Source organism: Sodiomyces alcalophilus (genome assembly GCF_042370955.1).
Source record: "Sodiomyces alcalophilus JCM 7366 unplaced genomic scaffold ACRALscaffold_4, whole genome shotgun sequence".
NCBI lineage: Eukaryota > Fungi > Ascomycota > Sordariomycetes > Glomerellales > Plectosphaerellaceae > Sodiomyces > Sodiomyces alcalophilus.
This window is the reverse complement of record NW_027263535.1, coordinates 1,826,790-1,844,600: the sequence shown is the minus strand read 5'-3', so window position 1 is coordinate 1,844,600 and position 17,811 is coordinate 1,826,790. Positions and strand designations below refer to the sequence as shown.

At 56.6% G+C, this 17,811-nt stretch overlaps 5 protein-coding genes across 5 annotated transcripts; 3 read left to right on the top strand and 2 right to left on the bottom strand.

Moving 5' to 3' along the window:
- Nucleotides 1–1,688: 1,688 nt before the first annotated feature.
- On the top strand, nucleotides 1,689–3,757 carry ACRALDRAFT_2105368 (uncharacterized protein; the record flags this gene model as incomplete). The annotated part of the gene is made up of 2 exons (XM_071023242.1): nucleotides 1,689–1,830; nucleotides 1,920–3,757. 2 exons carry the CDS (start codon nucleotides 1,689–1,691, stop codon nucleotides 3,755–3,757), a joined length of 1,980 nt encoding a protein of 659 aa, XP_070874852.1.
- A 505-nt stretch (nucleotides 3,758–4,262) lies between these two features.
- ACRALDRAFT_2027497 (uncharacterized protein) lies at nucleotides 4,263–7,508 on the bottom strand (the record flags this gene model as incomplete). Its single annotated transcript, XM_071020467.1, has 1 exon — nucleotides 4,263–7,508. One exon carries the CDS (start codon nucleotides 7,506–7,508, stop codon nucleotides 4,263–4,265), a length of 3,246 nt encoding a protein of 1,081 aa, XP_070874851.1.
- A 392-nt stretch (nucleotides 7,509–7,900) lies between these two features.
- ACRALDRAFT_1033775 (uncharacterized protein) lies at nucleotides 7,901–9,598 on the top strand (the record flags this gene model as incomplete). The annotated part of the gene is made up of 2 exons (XM_071014956.1): nucleotides 7,901–8,371; nucleotides 8,462–9,598. 2 exons carry the CDS (start codon nucleotides 7,901–7,903, stop codon nucleotides 9,596–9,598), a joined length of 1,608 nt encoding a protein of 535 aa, XP_070874850.1.
- Nucleotides 9,126–16,560, bottom strand: ACRALDRAFT_1050902 (uncharacterized protein; the record flags this gene model as incomplete). The annotated part of the gene is made up of 7 exons (XM_071015657.1): nucleotides 9,126–10,911; nucleotides 10,972–11,152; nucleotides 11,204–11,338; nucleotides 11,396–11,569; nucleotides 11,631–11,815; nucleotides 11,877–16,142; nucleotides 16,221–16,560. The coding sequence occupies 7 exons, from the start codon at nucleotides 16,558–16,560 to the stop codon at nucleotides 9,698–9,700; spliced, it is 6,495 nt and encodes a 2,164-aa protein (XP_070874849.1). The 3' UTR covers nucleotides 9,126–9,697.
- A 394-nt stretch (nucleotides 16,561–16,954) lies between these two features.
- ACRALDRAFT_1076718 (uncharacterized protein) lies at nucleotides 16,955–17,731 on the top strand. The gene is made up of 2 exons (XM_071018530.1): nucleotides 16,955–17,110; nucleotides 17,187–17,731. Exons 1-2 carry the CDS (start codon nucleotides 17,053–17,055, stop codon nucleotides 17,336–17,338), a joined length of 210 nt encoding a protein of 69 aa, XP_070874848.1. The 5' UTR covers nucleotides 16,955–17,052; the 3' UTR covers nucleotides 17,339–17,731.
- The last annotated feature ends 80 nt before the right edge of the window (nucleotides 17,732–17,811 follow it).

Genomic DNA, 17,811 nt, shown 5'->3' with positions numbered 1-17,811 from the left:
AGAATGCAGAACCAAAACGAGGGAGGTCGGCGATCCCTCTGTAACGTGGTGATAGAATGAATTCCTGGTGATGCCCTCACAGAAATTAGAGGGAATAGGAATGGGTTCAAAAGGAGTTGAAAAGATGAGAGGGAGAATAAAAAGGAAAGGAGAACCTGTACAGGCTTCGCTGAAGGTTTGGAGGTTTTGGTGGTTTGGTTTGGAGCTTGGGTAGGTTTGGATGAGGATTTTTGGGTAGCGGAAAAACGAAAGAGGCGAAAATCCGTAGGCGTAGCCGTAGTTGTAGCCGTAATTGTAGCCGTTTGAAGTAACAATGTACCTTCCGTAGTGACTCGATGGTGGCTGTCAGTTTGTGTCTAGCGTGTCGACTCCTTGTACATAATAAGTACGGGTACTGTCATCCCCAGACACTAACGCTCGTAACAGAGTGTTCCAATGACCTCGTCGCGTCTACCTGACTAATTAGTAATACTTAGATAGGACTTTCGAAAAAATCGGTTTCCCCCTTGCCGGTCCTTGCCGCCTTCTAGCCAGTCAGGAACCCTCTCCGTCGTGCCTTCGGCAAACCTGAATGATGTCAACGGGCCAGCGGGAGTCCAGACAGCCGGCCAGCCACTCAGGAAGGAGCGATAGACCAAAGGTCACTGCATGGGCCCACACAGTGTGATAGGCCTCAATTACCGCTTGGACAGACCAGGAGGCTTCAGGTTTCCAGGGATGCACGAGTTAGTCATTCCAGCCCCTTCGAGTACGAAGTCTCCACCAGCCCGGGCATAGTGACATCAGCTCTTGTAATCTTGAAGAGAAGGTCTAGAGAGCCATTGCTTCTTGAAATGATTGATTTTCTACGAATTTATTCTAGACAAAGAATAAAACACATAAATAATATCGAATTGAAATAAGTAATTTAAGCTGATTATTGCGTTGGTCACGCGCTCTTACTTAAGGGCTGCCACATGATCTTGACGTGGTACAGCACCTGCCCTGTCTTGACGCAATAAGCCAAGACCAGGGTGTCGGAGGAAGAGCTTAAACGGTGTGAATAGTCCATTCGGTACACTGGATATGTCAGGAATGTCAAGGAAGCTCATGCGTTAGGCCCCGTGACGGTTGCAGTGGGGCAAGAGTACGAGGTGCTTTCCCAACGGTGGTACGGTACACTGCAATACGAATTGTACTTATGTACGTACCATTCCGTAGTCTGGAGAGAGATCATTCAAGCCACAAGTGGCTCGAGCTATCTGCATTTCACGCCACACTTGGCAGAAAAGGCTGTTGAACCAATCTCACCATAGCTCGCTCCATCTCTCTCTTTGACATCACGACATCTAATACCAAGGAAACCGGAGACTCGTCAACTACCCTACGACGAACACATTCCAGTTATTTACGAATCGTACAGAGCACTCGGATAGTCTGCATTCTCTCATTCTTATTGGATGACATGCCAGCTCGCTCCCTCTAAGCAACGCCCTGTTAGCTGACCACCTTCACTTCAGTCCTTCAGTCATTTGGAGGAAAGAGAAGGCCCCTGATCTACGGCTCACACACATCGTTATTGCCTAAGAACAGTACTTTATATGGTGTATACACTTCAGTAGTCGTCTCCGTGAACAGAAGCAACCGAGTGGTCATTCACAAGCTGTGCAGCCGGGGGGGAAAGGGTCGGTGTGTCCTCATCCAGCAACATGGCTACTCCATCCGGCCGGGCGGCCTACAAGAAGAAGGATGGCGTCCTGTCCATAACGGCCGACCACAAGTTCGTTACCTGGACCCCCTGGCCAGCTACAGGGCCACCCACCGTCTCCCTGGCCATGGCCAACGTCGCCAGTAAGTCGACTGCCGGGCTGACCTATGCTCAAAGCCCGTATGTCTGCATGTCGCGGCCCTTGCTGAGTCTCCCCCTCCCTCACTCCCAGATCTCCAGCAGACCCCCGATACTTCGGCAAAGGTCATGCTTAAAATCATCGAGAAACTTCCGAATGCAACAGAGCAGACAGCCTATCTGTTTCACTTCACTTCTCCGGAGGCTCGACCCGAGGCCAACGCCATCAAGGATGTTCTCTCCAAAGCCCTGCAAGAAGCACGCGCCAACGATCCAAACCTGCCCAAGCCCACGTCCTCTGCCGCCTCCGGCGCAGGGACGCCCAATGCCGCCGCGAATGGAGGAGGGAGTGGCTCGGCCTCGATGGCTTTCGCCGGCTCCGTCAACTCGAGGCCCACCACGGCGCGATGGTTCGACGACAACCAGCTACGGTCCGACATTGAGCTGCAGCAGTCCCTGCTCAAGAGCGACCGCGGCCTGAACCAGACCTTTATGGATGCTCGCGCTACGAAGCCCGAGTCGATATCCGATGCCGCTTTCAACTCCCAGTTCTGGTCTACCCGCATCAACCTGCTTCGTGCCCATGCCATTGAAACCCACCAGAAGAAAGGCTCCTACAACGTCCTGTCGACCATCAAACCGCGCGCCGAAGGCGAAGAGCTCAAGCTGAGCATCAGCGTGGAACAGGTCCAGCTCATCTTCAACCAGCACCCCCTCGTGAAACGTCTGTACAACGAGAATGTCCCCAAGATATCCGAGGCCGAGTTCTGGTCGCGTTTCTTCTTGAGTAAGCTTTCCCGGACTCTGAGGGGCGATAAGGTGCTGGACGAGAAAAAGGAGGGCATTGTACGGGACCCGTTGTTTGATAGCCACGACGCGAGCGAGAACACCCAGGAAATCCAAAACAGATTCATGGCGCGGAGCGTGCCGCACATCATCGACGTCGAGGCCAACGAAGAGAACGAGGGTGGGTTCCGGTCCGGAAATCGAAAGGACGTCGAAATGCGGCCGAGGAAGAACGTCCTCATCGTGGAGACCCTCAACAGCCTGAGTGGGAAGATCATGGCCAACGTGGCGCCGGTCGATGCCGATGCCGACGGGCCCAACGGTGCCGACGAGTCGACCATCAATGAACTGGCACTGCGTGATTTGCGTGGCGATGCCGAAGAGCAACGGATCATTCTGAACGTCAAGGAGCAGAACCGCTTCTTCTCCAAACAGGAGGAAGAACAGTCGGCCAACGTTCAGATCTTCGCCACCCAGGTGCCGGCAGACGTGATCGCGTCCGTCCGCCAGGACATGAACCTCCTCGAGGCGGACGAGACGGGCGGCCTCGACCTCCACGCCAGCCTCGGCATCGACGAGGAGAGCGACAGCGACGAAGAAGGCGCGCAGAAGATACCGCACGTCGGGTCGAGGGCGGCGCGGCGGGCCGCCGAAGAGGACATCATGACGGGGGTGAAGCGGCGCCGTGTGGAAAAGTACGGGACCGGCTCGGACGCGACCCGCCTCATGGGCCTGCCGCAGGACATCGCCGACCGGTGCCAGCTCACCCACGCCACGACGGTGGAGTTTCTGCACCAGTTCTGGGCCGCCTTTCTCTCCGGCAACCCCGACCGTGCCGCCGAGCTGCAGTATCTCATGGAATCCCTCAAGCGGTCCGAGGCGCGCATCGAGGCCGTGGCGGACGAGGCCGAAAAGGCGCGCAACGCCTTCATCGATGCCAGGCGGCAGGAGGCCAAGGCGTACTTTGACAAGACGGGCGTGCGAGACAAGAGATGGCTCGCGAAGAATATCGACAAGTACGTCAAGGGGGGTCGGAGGGCCGTCATGCAGATGATGGAGCCCATACTCAGCGCCCTGAACAAGGCGCAAGGCGATTACCAGAGGGCCCTGGCTGCCGAAGGCATCCAGCTCTCGACAGAAACCTAGACACGGTACTGTTCTGGGTTGGAGCCGGGATTTCTTTTGATATAGGCGTGCCATTGGCTGGGCACTGGGAGCAGAATGATACCAACTTCCTAGCAAACTCGGCAGGCTGAAGAGCACAACGGTGGGGGGAGAGACGATAGAAGGCTGGCCAGCCTCGGGTGCCTTCGTGTATTATGGTAATAGGGACAGGGAAAATGTCACACAAGCGACTTGGAAGTTGAACATACAAATCAACGGTCTTGACGAATATAAGATGACTATTTACTGGCTGTTTGTCAGAGGGCAGTCAGTCCCATTGAATCTAAATATGCGGTTGAAATACAGAACATGGGTCGGGGGAGAAGAAAAACCAGACGCCTCTTTATAATTTTGACCCTACGTCCCAGACAATCCATCATACATACTACTACTTATGATACAGAAGACGGAGAAAACTGTAGATGGGCTCCTTTGTCTACACTTTCTCGACAAACGGCGTTCTAACAAGCTTGACTCCCCGTCTCAACTATAGCGAGATGGGCTGTCGGACCCGGGCATCTTCCGAATCCTTCGAACCGGGAACGACACCAAAGCCCATAGCCCTCGGCTTCCGTCTCCGGCTCCGATGATCGCCGTACTTCTGATCAAACTGGCGGATGGCCTTGAGGCTATCCATATCCTCGCTGATACTCGCGGCAATCTCGTCGGCGGCGCGGTTAAAGTGGCGCACCGACAGGGTGCGGCGCTCGGGGTAGACGTAGGGCGTGGGGCCAGCGTGGCGCGCGGCCTCCTCGAGCTCCTCCTGGACGGCGGCCATGGCGGCAGCGACGCACAGGTTCTTGAGGTCAGAGCCGGAGTAGAGGACGCAGCGGCTGGCGATTTCGTCAATATCCACGGACGGATCGAGGCGCTCGTCCTTGAGGAGGATGCGGAGGATGGCGGCGCGATCGGGCTGCAGGGGCAGGTCGACGAGGATCTTGCGGGGCAGGCGGCGGAGGACAGCGTCGTCGAGGTCGAAGGGGCGGTTGGTGGCGACCATGATGAAGGCCTTTGCGTCGTTGAGGCCGTCCCACTCGCGGAGGAACTGGTTGATGGTCTCGCGGTGGGAGGGGCGGGCGCGCGACTGGCCGCCGCGGGCGGCGAAGAGGGCGTCGGCCTCGTCGATGAAGATGACGAGCGGGCTGAGCTTCTTGGCCAGCGAGAAGAGCGCGCGCACGTTCTTCTCGCTCTGCCCGACGTACATGTCGTTGATGCTCGCGCCGCTGACCTCGAGCATGCTGGCGCCGCTCTCCTTGGCCACCGCCTTGGCCAGCAGCGTCTTGCCCGTGCCGGGCGGGCCGTAGAGGAGACACCCCGGTATCCTGTCGGTGGCGAGGACGCCGTAGGAAAAGGCCTCGGGCCGCACGAGGGAGAGCGACGTCAGCAGCTTCAGCGCCGCGATGGTCTCGGCCGGCGCGTGCACGTCGGCAAAGGTCGTGTGGATCTCGTTGCCGTCGACGAGCCCGGCCAGGAGCTTCTTTTCAAACTCGTTGTACTTGCCGTTGGCTTGGACGCGATCGGGTTCGGATTTGGATTTGGGCTTGGTGGAGGATTGCGGACTCCCGCCGCCGACTGCTGCCGCTGCATGGTTCTCGGCTTCAAGGGCGGACTGTGAAAATGGCGCAAGAGGGCCTCTTGACTTGACAACATCGAGGAAGCCCTGGAAACGGCCGGTTCGAGAGCCCTCGTCGAGATGATGATGGCCGTGGTAGAGACGGGTGAAGTGATAGACGTCGGGACAGGGTAGGACCGATGAGGAGAGACCGAGAGGCAATGCCGTGATGTCTAGGCCGGCATCTTCGATGGCCTCCATTAGTTCGGGGACAATCTCGGACTTTTCCAGGAACCCAGAGAAGCCGCCGCTCGCTGCGGAGCCGATGGGCTCGGACAGGGTCCGCGACATGAACTGGATGTTCCGGAGATTCTCTTGAAGGTAGTCGATGGCCTCCCGGCGCTCCTTTTTCGTTTCCCAGTTGGGTATCCGTTGGTACATGAGCGGAAAGTGGAACAAAAACTCCTCGGCGGCGATCTCTCCCAGAGCGGACGAATACTGCTCCGACGGGTCCTCGTTGGTGGACGAGCCGACGAGGACGGCTTTCTTGCCGTCGCGCCACAGCCCGTCGACGATGCTGCGCAGTCTGCCCAGGAGGACGGCGCCTTCGAGGGTCATGCTGAGCTCGACAAAGTTGTCGACGTGGACGATCAGGGGCCTGCTGGGATCCGACGACTTGGCCATGGCTGCATGGATCATCCCTTCCAAGGCCGCGTTGATCTTCAGGTTCTCCCATCGGTCCACAGAAGGAAGCACGTAATCTTTGGCGTCCTCCCTGATCTTCTGGAGCTCCTCTTCAAAGGGGCTCTTGTACGACCCGCCCGAGGCATGTTGGCGGATGTTCACCCATGCAGCCTCAATCTCCCCCGACATGTCGTCGTCGCTCGATACGGAGACTTCCGGTCCCTTGGCGAGTCTCCCGTTCATCTCGGCAGCCCGGTAGGCGAGCATAGCCATGGAACCGCGCGAGTGGGCGGTATCTTGACCCAGGTGGCTCCCCACGACGGCGGCCAGATCCTGCGCGCCAATCTGGATCAGGTCCGCCTCCACATGGGCTGCGATGCGCTGCATCAGCTTCCGGGTGGGGTATGTGCCGGAGTAGTTGGGGATATGAACCACGAGCAGCGGCCGCTTGAGGTCTTTGCGCAGGGCGGCGGGGTCGGAAGGTAATACGAAATCGGCCCGGAGAGCGGTGGCCAATTCTCCGAGGAGCTTCGGGTCGTATATCCGGGAACCGTGGTCTTCCAGGGTGAGGGTGTCCTCTCCGGCCAGCTCGGGCGAAGGTGACCCTTCCTCGGTGGCGACAGGGTCGGGCTGATCGGTCTGCAGAATATGTTTCCGTACTCTCTCTCGCAGGAAGGCATCGTCACCCCCGACACCTGCCCTGTTGTCCCTTGAAGCGACTGTCGTCCTACGGGCATCGGTTTTGCGGTCGGGGTCCAAAATGGCGGACACTATGGCCGAGTCAGACTTGGCAGCCAGGAAAGCGACGGAGAGCTCTTTCGGCACGTCGGACTCCTCAAAGGGTTGCGAGAAGACGGGTGACCACATATCGCGCAGGCACAAGTCCATCCACTGAGCCGTTTCGCCCAGAACAGCGCTCCGCCTCGTGATGATATCGACGCCCTCGGGGTTTCCCAGACTCAGCTCTCGAAGTGCCCGTTGCAGGTCCTCGTCAGTCCACGAAGCCTCGTCAAACACCACCTCCATGTCGTGCCAGAGCCAGTCGTGCCATTGGGCCCCCACATAGCCACGGTGCCACATGGGATCGCTGGCGAGGATAGTTTGACGCGTCGAAGGATCGAGCGGGAAGATGTTGTTGTCCAGGAAGGTGCGAGGAAGTTTTACTGGCGGCAGGTCGTCGGAGGTCCTCGACCGGAGGGGACGCTGTCTGAAGGGCGAGCCGCCGCCGGACGATGTCTTGACCCGCCGTACTGGCAGTTCCGGCTGCGTCTCCGCCTGGCGGTCATCCCGGCTGGCGTTGCGAGCATCGTGCTGCTCGTCCTGCGACTTGCTCTGGGGTTTTCCGCTGTCGGGAGGAGGGACGGAGGTGTCGGCGTCGGGAGTTTTGCGTAGGCGGCGCGTCGCATGAAAACCTCGGCGACGACTTGCGGTCGGGAGCCTACAAACTCGAGCTGCCGCCGATGAGGTCGATAGGGCGCGAGGCCCTGCAGCATTCATTCCCGGGGAGGTGAAGGGCCGTTGCCACAGATGCTGTTTGACGAGTAGTGTGAGCTACTACTTGTGCTTTCCATCTCGACGACTGAAGGAGACGGTCCAAAATCATGTTGGGCGGTGTATCCCGGCAGAACCCCGGTTGATGCTTACGGAGCAGGTACGGGAATACCGGTACACGACATCGCACGAAGTACCACACTACAGACGCTTGGACGGTGGCGCAGCAAAGTGGCTGGTTAGTCGCCGTTGAGCGCCACCCGTTTAACCGCGTTGCATCGCGCCGCGTTCCCCCTATTTGGGCTTCCCCTTAATATAGAACGTCCGCCGATGACGAGACGTCAGGCTCGGCAGTCCAACCTCTTTCAACCTAGCTCTGTGGGGACCTCGACGACGAGATGACGACAGTAAAGTTTCCATTGTATAAGCGCCTTCCCATCGGCTTCGAATCAGCCAAAGAGCACGAGGACGACATCATCCTGCGTATTCGTTTGGAAGAAGTAGCACAAAAGCTCTTTGAGCATTTATGGACCGAGCGTCGGCGCGCAATCGCCTCGGTGGCCGCCTTACATGCCGGCCTCGATCCCCATCTGCAGGACCAACGCTGTGTTGTCCAGGAGCCCGAAACATGGATCCGGGGCAGCTTCAATATCTGTATTCCTGTTCAGATACTCGACCAAGACGGAAGTGTAACACGGACGTTGCTGGTACGATGCCCGATGAGCCATAAGCTGGCGGAGGCCCAGTACCCGGGCACTGTCGACGAAAAGGTTTCAACCGAGGTGGCCACGTACGTATGGATGCAGGAGCATTGTCCGGACGTGCGCATACCCATGTTGCTAGGTTTTGGCTTTACGGATGGCCGTCACGTACGTCGTTCTTTTTCTTTTGTCACTCTCGTTCTCTGTTCTTTGGCCTGGTCTTCCCTGATTCCCGCGCTGATCAGTCGGCCAAGGTAGTTCACTCATGTGGGAGGACAGCCCTTCTATATCCGCTGGGCCAGAGCCGCATGGCGGAGACTACACATTCTACTCCGACGTCCTCTCCTGTCTCAATACGTGCCCGTCAGGTCCTGCCACGCGTTGGAGACCGGCTATGTTGTCCTCGAGTATATCGAACCAACAATCGGCAGGATGCTCTCGATGACCTGGCAAAAGCACCATAATGACGCCGGACACCGACGTAACCTCTTTCGCGGACTCTCTCGACTCATGCTTACCGTCGGGCGTGTCCCGCTGCCTCGGATCGGTTCATGGCGTTTCCACGATGACGGCACAATTACCCTGTCGAACCGTCCTCTTACGTGCAACTTGGTTATGCTCGAGAACAACGGCGCATCCCGCGTTATCCAACCAAATGACACTTATACTCGTATGGAGCCATACGTCTGGGATGTCCTCAAGCTACACGAGCGCCATTTCCGCGCCCAACCCAACGCCGCGTTTGATGAAGATGATTGTCAATATCAAATGGCCGTTCAGGTCGCCCTGCGGGCCGTTGCGTACTGCTACCTGGATAGAGACGAGCGGCGTGACACTTTCGTCATGCAGTTCACCGACTTGCACGGCAGTAACATCTTCGTTGATGACCACTGGAATGTTACCGCCATCATCGACCTGGAATGGATCTGTGCCCGGCCGATCGAGATGATCGACGTGCCTTACTGGATTACTGGCCGGGGTATCGATGAGGTTGGCTCGCCGGAGCATGTCGCCGAGTACACCCAGGCTCGCGAAGAGTTCATCACAATCCTGCGTGAGGAAGAGCAGAAGATGACCACGTCGAAGCTCCATAATGTCCCCTTTGCCGCTATTTTGCAAAGCGGATGGGAGACTAATTTGTCGTGGTTCGTCCACTGTCTAGATTCTATCGATGGCATGTACAATCTGTTCAAACAGCACCTCCGACCTGAGTTTGCGTCTTTCGGTTTGAGTCCGAAACTGAGCTTCTTCCTTTCGAAATTCTGGTGTAAGGACTCGTCCAAGTTTGTAGAGGATAAGTTACGACAGAAGGAAAGGTACGACGCCGAGATGCGACGCATGTTCGAAATGGAAGACCGGGAGGCGGGCGACCAGGAGAACGGTGTGGGTGCATGAATCGTCTTGTTGGAGCAGCTGTATATCACCCCCCCAGGTCCTCCGTATGTCTCCTCACTTGTATGCATGCCCCCCAGCGGCCCCCAGCGTCCCCCAGCCTCACCAGGCTGCATCTGTACCACAAGCCCAAGTGAGGGACTGCCTTGATCGTTGGCCTCCCGGCCTACATCTAGACCACCACCAATTCCACCTCCGCAGCTCTCCATGCAAGCTCTCCAACAACTCTCCCGCTATCCACACCGGCCGCCGTGAACCCTGTCCCGACTGCGTTGCCCTCACCGGAGCCTGGACCGTGATGGTATCCGGCGTGACCACCCAGCTCCGCTCGGCCTCGCGAACAAGACTGGCCGCGAAGGTGTCGACATGTGTATCCCGCGGCCTTACATCGTCAAGGGCCACACTTGACCCGGAGAAGAGGGCAGTGGATGAAAGAACCGCCCCGTCCAGGCTAGGCGTCGAGTCCAACACCGCCTCGACTTCCCTGGTAATTTCGCCCAATAATTCCAAAGACGTCTCTACCTCCTCCCAGCACGCAGGCTCGTGCATGGAATACGAGTACGCCTCTAGGGCCGGCTGTAAAGTGTTGAACAGGAAAATCACCTTCCTAAAGAGGTGCGTCTTTTCCGGCGGTACTGGCGTCTCCCCCAAGCGCCGCACTTCGGCCGCCCACCTGAGGGTGGCATGCACCATGGCCGGGATCTGACTGAGCCCGTCTTCGCTGATCTGACGAGAGACGGGGGACTGGGTGAGCCGGAGCTTGATCGCTTCGCAGAAAACATCGAATATAATGAACACCTCGTGCTTTTCCGTAGCAGCTTGCAGGACGGCGGGGATCATTTTCCCCAAGCTGAAGGAGAGAACGGCATCCGCTTTCATGCCCTCACGTAACATGGCCACCTCATGTCCCAGTTTTCCATTGTGAAGAGCCTGTTTAAAGTTGTTGTAGAGGTAGAAGAACAGTTGCGGCGCCGCTTTTGCGTCGCCTTCCAGGAGACGGATGCCGTAGGACTCGATACTCGCCGCCTGGAGCTGAGGATCCTGTAACGGCGGGGAGTATTCTTTGCTGACTTCGTAGAAGAAATTGGGTATGGTGCAGATGTCTCCGCCGTGTGCTCTGATGAGAGAAATAACTCGACGAACGAAACTCACATAGGCAGCATGCCCGTCGCCAGAGGCTTCAAGCGTCCGGAGGTCATCTCGCATGAGCTGCATGCTCGTCTGGAGAGCCGAATCAAAGTCGGCCGAAAGCTTCTTCTTGTCGGACTGAGACGAAGACGCCTCTCGCAGCGAGCGTCTCATCCACGACAAGGCATCTGTAGTAGACAATCAGCGGGGCGTCCCGAAATCTTTTTTTTTAATTCTCTGTGACTTACGTTCAATGAGATGTCGTAGAGTCCCGTAATCCCTTAGCCTCAACGACTGACCAGCGTCGTCCGGCACGAAGGCGTCTGGTTGCTGGCCCAGCACCGCGGCAAGCTCGTGCTCAAAGCCCAGATAGCGCACTGGCTTCACTAGAGATAGCAGCCACAGCTGCAGATGGCTCGCGCCGATATCCTACCTTACGTTAGCCATCGATGTGCACAACTCGTCATGCCGGACACGTACCGTGAGATCAACCATGACTCGCTGTTGAACAACCGCCAGAAAGAGCGGGAGATAGTGCCGCTGGCGCAGGCTGAGTCTCGCGGGGACATCCTCGAACATGCCTTGTCTCCCTCGCTTGAAACATTGAGAAAGGCGCTGCACGGGTTAGTCTTCTGTTTTCCAAGCTCCATGGCCGTTGGCTGAGAAACATACCATGGCTCCGCATCGCGTCAAGACTGCGGCCAACTGGCCGCCAGTACGCACGACTTGCTCGACGCAATCAGATCTCGTTAGATCAGAGAGAGAGGACACATTGGTCTCGGACTCGGTGTTGAGTACACAACGAGCCATGGTGTAAAAGTCCGCGGTGAGTTCACGGTCCAGCAGCTGGTGATCTGTTAGCAAGAGTCAAGACGACTCCAAGCATGCCGTGGAGGGGGCGTAGTACCATGATGCTGTCATCCACATTTGCACCATCTAGTGTCCTCTCATTCTCGCCCTGCCTATTATCGCCAAGGGCTCGCTCGACTCGATCCAAGAGGACTTGGAGCGTGGCCAAGGTGTCTCGAAGAATGACCCAAGGAAACTCGGGTTCTGCGGTGGAAAACCGGCGGAAAACCTGTTTGATTTGGTCTGTTCCAATGAGTTAGCATCATGTCATGCGTGGGCTTAGGTCTTGGATCTGATTCCTCACGATTATTGGCGGCGAGAATGGCCAGCTCGAGACTCCGGGCGTATCGAGCAGTATCGAGAGACAAACGTGTGCTGAAGATCAGGACGTCCATCGTTGCCGACTTATTGCTGGCTATGATCCCACTTATCAGATCCGGGCTGATCCCAACACTGGTGTCGCTGGACATATTGCTTATCTGCTGTCTGATATCCGCGGCCGCCGAGTCGTATTGCCCGAGGAGCTCCTGAAAAGTGTCCGTCTGCCACCAGTACATGGCCCTGAATGCAGACGCTGAGTCCTGGGACACGACGAAACGCGCGATCTGGCCCCAGGCCCGCAAGTTGATGAGACATGCCTCCTTGTGCGAGCTGGCCGGGATGACGAGCTGCTTGAGAAGCTGGATCAGCGTGGCAGGGCGCAACTCTGGAGGAGTCGCCCAGTACAGGGTGCAGAGCAAGTCATGATGGTTTCGGAGCGCGCCCAGATCGTCCTGGTGGATGTTGTGCTCCTTGAGGTACTGTCGGTTGTGGTTCGGTAATGTGCGAGCCACGAGGTTCCGGACTTCGTTGGTCGAGCCTGAGCGCACCAACTGCTTGATGGCCACGGCGATAAGCTTGAGGAAGATGTGAAAGCTGCGATCTTCTGGTTCCACTTTCAACGACGGATTGAGATGCAGGCTTTCCAGAAACGCCGGTGACCGGTAGACCACCTCGTTTCGGAGATGCGACAGGCTTTGCGACCCGAAGAAGTCGAAGATGGTGCCGACAACACCGCTGCACTTTTGCCAGCCCCATTGCTCGACCAAATAGTGGCAACGACCAAGAAGGGCCCTGCAGTAGTTGTTGAAGCTGGGCGGTTGGCGGCTGTTGTCTCTGTATAGCTGGAAGACTCGCTTCAAGGTCAACTGTGGCAGGGCCCAGCCATCCATCGAAATGCGATACCTCGACCCCGAAGCAACGACACCCGAGCTGTCAATCTCGCATAGAGGAAGCAACGTGAAGACGTTCCCCCAGAGTTGCTCAAAGACCCTCGCATTGGATTCCGACTTCATCTCGGGTTTGATTAGCACCGAGTATGTGACGTCCCAGAAGCTCATCCTGGGGATTTGCAAGTCCCCGAGAACCGTCATCAGAACCACCCAGGTCTGGGCGGCAACGTTATCAGCGCGGATACCGCGCTGGCGGAAGGAGAGGCGCCGCAGGTCATCCAGGAGTTTCGTGATGGGCCCCAACCCGACGCCCACAAGACAGGAGACACATGTTGTCGACATGTTTCGGAGTAGCGACTCCATTCGCATCATATCGGAGCTCAGGGCTTCGACGTTCTTGGAGAGATTGACTCCGCAGGCTGTGGCCACGAGTAATGGACAAAGTATCTCAAGGGCGACTTGCAACCGCCGTGGACTGAGATGCGACACTTCCGTCTGCAACCGTGATAGGAAGCTTCCAAAGACGTCGACCAGACGGGAAATAAATGACTTTGCTTCCGAATCCTGAGAGACGCTGAGGCCGTCTTGGATATACGAACGGACAAACTGTGCCGCCCCTTTTGCGTCGACTTGGAGGTCGTCCGACGTATCCGGGGATACCAGTTGGTTCAAAATGGTGTCACACAGGATACCGAATTCGGAAGATACGTCGTCATTCCAGGGGCCCCATCTCAACGACTGGCTGGACAGACTGAAGAAGACCCGCGGCCGAAGTTGAAAGACCTTGTCCGCATAGCTCTTGTCCAAGGCAGCTCGCACGCATCCGCTTCCCAAGAGAGTGTCCTCGTGAAAGAAAATACCTCGCTCCAGAGGAAATCTCTCAAAATGCTGAGAATATTGGGTCCCAAACGGTCCGAGACCGAGTAGTTTTCCATCGCTAATCTCCGCAGCCTCGTTGCCCACTGGCGTGGGCGAGGCTTGAGGTAACGGATCATTTGCGTGCCGGTATTGGGCTGCCTCTATATCGATGCGCCGAGGTTTCACCAGCTTCTTCCGCCTCCGAGCCACAGGCTCTCGAGAATGGGTCGAGGTCTCATCGAGTCCAGGAGATGATATTATGTCGTCCTCAGGGTCGGCATTGGAGCTGTCACCTACGCCAGGCAGCGAAAGAATGATGCTCGGGGACGCTGCGCGTTTGTTATTTTGGCGATACAGAACGTCAAGCATCCGCTTTTTTGAATGGAATGCAAGTCGCCCAGGCTGCGTCAGAAGGTCGGCTTCGAGCTGTGCAGGACGAACTGGTACATCCGGATTTGGGGTTTTATTTCGGTTCTGGCGTCGTGCTGCTCGATGACGACCAAACGTATCATCGGGAGGTGGCTCGCCATGCTTCGGGTCTGCCCGCGGTCTCTCGTCAATAGCTCGGGGTGATGATTGCTGTAAATTGTGTGAAACCTGCTGCAGTGGCTGTCTAATCGTCTTGGAGATGGCCCCTGGGCGGGCGGACAGGACTGTCGGACGGGGCTGGATTTTTCCATTAACCCAGTCATGCAACACGGTGCCGGCATCGATCTGGTCCTCGCGAGTGCCCAAACAAATTCTCTTGCTTCCCGGGCTCGAACGGCCCTTGTGCGCCCTTCTCTTCGCTGTCCGTGCGGCAATCTTCAGGAACTGGGGTGCGCGCGGTTCGATCACGTCAAGGATGCCGATTCGAGGCGGTGCGGCGGGCTTTTTGGCCGACTTCGATCGTCGTTTCTGCGGCCCCCTGGCTACCCGAGGGCGAGTGGTCGAGTTGCTGTTTTTGGCAGTGGACGGCTGCCCCGTGAGGGATGAAAAGTGGCTCGTAATGGTTTGTTGCTCACCTCGTTTTCTATTGCGAGACGAAGATGAGTGGAGGGTCTTCCGTCGCTTGGAAGTGTTGCTATGCGAGCTGGTGCGGTCGAGCTGACGTTTACGACGTTGAATCATGTGGTCAATCTCGTCATGCTCCTCGGCGCTCGAGCCATCGTCAGTATCTTCCAAATTGACGACGGTCTGAGCCACAGGCGATTCTCTCGAGGCTTGGGGGATCTCTGGGAGCTCGGTGTCGGATTCGTCGGAGATGTCGAAAGGGAGCACCGAAGCGGTTCGTGAATGAGGTGTTCCTGTTCGTCGCACTGCCAACCCACGCCTCTGCGTCTGTGTCACATCCGTCGTCTCTGAAGGCCGACTTTGCACTTTTTGGCGCAAGTTTCCTTGGTTCATGGATTGATCCAGCCTGAAATGCGATGCCGGCAGAACCCCTCTGGCCCTCCGACTGAACCTAACCACATCCACGCTGTTTTCCGAATCACTTCCGGAGGAGCTATCGATATCAGGGCCAGCCTCTCCAGCCGGAGTGGGTTCATCCTCCTCCATAGTCAGGTCAAATATCCGGCGTGTAGTTGTTGGGAGTGGGGAGTGGTGTCGAGATTCTGTAGGCACTATGCGCTGCTGCTCAAGAGTCCCAGTCACTTCTTCAGATGCGACATTCGGCTCTCTATTCGTAGGCAAAGGTCTCGGTGGTGAGCTTTCGAGAACATCTGCACGCGGCAGAGGCTTCGGGTATGGGCGTGCCGTGCCGCCCAAGCTTGTAGACGCGGACCTGCTGTCCATGGGATTCCGTCGATGCTTCTTTCGCGGGGGCGGCCTCGTCGAGGATGATAATCGATTCCCCCCCGACAATCTCTTGTTCGAGCTGGGCAGGATGTCCAGAGACGGGAAGCCGTCGTCATCGTCAACCATGAATGGACTCGTAAAGTCGGTTTTTCGCGAACCGCTGGTAGGGCTACTCAAAATGCCACGCACCGTCGGAGAAGAGATCCTGTGGTCTGGGGACGAGGAGAACAGACGCGGGAACGATGCGCTCGATTCCAGCTGATCATCGTCTGCCGACTGGGTATTCTCCTCCGAGGCTGAAGCGTGGCCACCGCTAGCGATGCTTTGACTATCAACCTCGAACTCCTGTTCTTGCGAATCCTCTTCCTCGGCTCGTTTCCTTCTCTGCCTGGCCTCTTCGATATCCACCCTCACAGGTTTGACCCCTGCGGATCTCAAGGCTTTGCTGTACTGAACATTCTCAATGAGATAGGGATGTTGCTGGATCGGCTTTCTCGGACGAAGCGTGCGGGCATATCGCGAGGCAACTGTCGCAGGGCTTGCGGAGCCACTCTCAACCTGCGAACGGAGTGGGGAGGGAGGCTGGCTCCTCGGCGGCTGAGCCTGACTTGGTTTCGGTTGACTCGGCTCGTCGGTGCCATTATTGAGGAGAAAATCGGGCGGTGCCTGGGTCAGCTCGACAAAGTTTCTCGATACGTCATCGTCGGTGAAATTGAGAGGATCTGGCGAGCCCTCAACATAGTTGCGTGTTGTTGCTGGCTTTTTCCTGAACGATTCGATTCCTTCGTCAAGGATTTGACTATGGAGTGCGTTGAGTTCGTCGTCATCGAAAGCATCGTCAGGGACAGAGGACAAAGGCGAGGATTCGGGGTCTGTGACAGGGCTTGCTGGTACTATGGGTGTCTTTGGCCGTTCAGCTGGTCCTGGCTTCTGAATGTTCTGCGCCGGGGACGAGTCTGGTACATCCCAGATGCTGCATTGTTCGGAGTTCCCTGTGACAGTCCCTGTGACAGGTTGACCTTCGAGTGTAGGCGGTGCTGCATCAGATGCAGGACCAGAAATGAGATTTGACTCCTGGCTATCAAAGTCGGCGTCGTCGTCCGAGTCCGGAACTTCCCCGAGAACCCTCCAGTTGGCCATTTGGGAGGGATACAGTAGTCATCGTTGAAGAATCACGGCCGAGTCATGATTTCAGGAAATCAAGGCTTCGTTACAGCGAAGAGCCTTCCACGGTCTGGCTGCATTGATGTCGATGTGGGGGACGCGGTTGCGTTTACTGGCTCGCCTGTCAGGCTGTCATACAGGGATACAGGCACGGTGGTACGTTGTACCTCCTGGAGGAGCTTTGACGCGACGAAGAGACGCGAAAACACGGTACCACTTTAAAGCGTTGAAGTGTACATAAGGTACCATATATTGGCCCCACTAATCTCCGGTCCGAATATTCACCGAACCTCCAATTCCGCGGGGCTCAACGGGCTCAACAGCAAGGTACGAAGTAATTACGTACCTTCGTCCCTCGTCGATTTGGTCCGGCAGCAAGAGCAGAGAATATTTTGTACACTATTACTCCGTGATTACACCAGAGCAGCCTCTGAAGCGCATCCCCAGGTCCCAACATCTCGACTTCCAATGGGGTTTCGACAGTATTTGGGGCTAGGCATAGCCGTAGGCGCTGGAGTCTTTATTAGTAAGAGCTTCACTGGCCTCACTTCTACAATATCTCAATCAGTTTACTGACTGAAAATCTTGCTCTGTTGTTATAGGCGTGTTCTCCTTGCAACCAGCTCTCGCCGACCAGAAGCGACAACGCGATCTTCAACTGTCGTCTCAACGCAACCAACAAACTACACAGCCCCAGCCCACTCCAACAGCATCATCCCCCAATCCCACCGAGCAAGATACCCGAAGTCAATGATCCCGCAAATATACCTCGAACTTTTATCCATCCGTGTACAACAACCTTCGCCGTGCTACGGCCCGGCATGAACGCGCAGCTGTTCCCAACTTCAAGAGAATACGCAGAATAATAATCCATATATCAATCCCTGGAGGTCTTTTTCTGGAACCTAGACAGGTTCCCTGGTTGTAAGAACTGGGAAATCCGGGGTGCATCCGTTGGACGGCGTATTGCATACATACTGAACACCTCGCGCAATTGGTTAATTCTCTGCGTCGTCGAGATAGACTGCTTTTCGTCTGTCCGTCTTATACGGCCTAACACGCATTGCCCGGGAATACAATGGAAAGTCGGGTCTGGATTCCGGTGGACGGACTGGAAGTCTGACTGTAGCTCCATCACAATGTCCAGTCGACACTGAAATCTGCTCCTCGACCCAGATGTACAGTTATTTGAGACGTGGAAGGCATGTTACGGAGCTCGGTCGGTCA

What these genes read in the sequence shown, in the direction of transcription:
- ACRALDRAFT_1076718 (XM_071018530.1), top strand. Translation starts at nt 17,053, where the DNA reads ATGGGGTTTCGACAGTATTTGGGGCTAGGCATAGCCGTAGGCGCTGGA. An exon ending in AGGCGCTGGAGTCTTTATTA is followed by an intron (nt 17,111 to 17,186) that starts GTAAGAGCTTCA and finishes CTGTTGTTATAG; the next exon opens with GCGTGTTCTCCTTGCAACCA.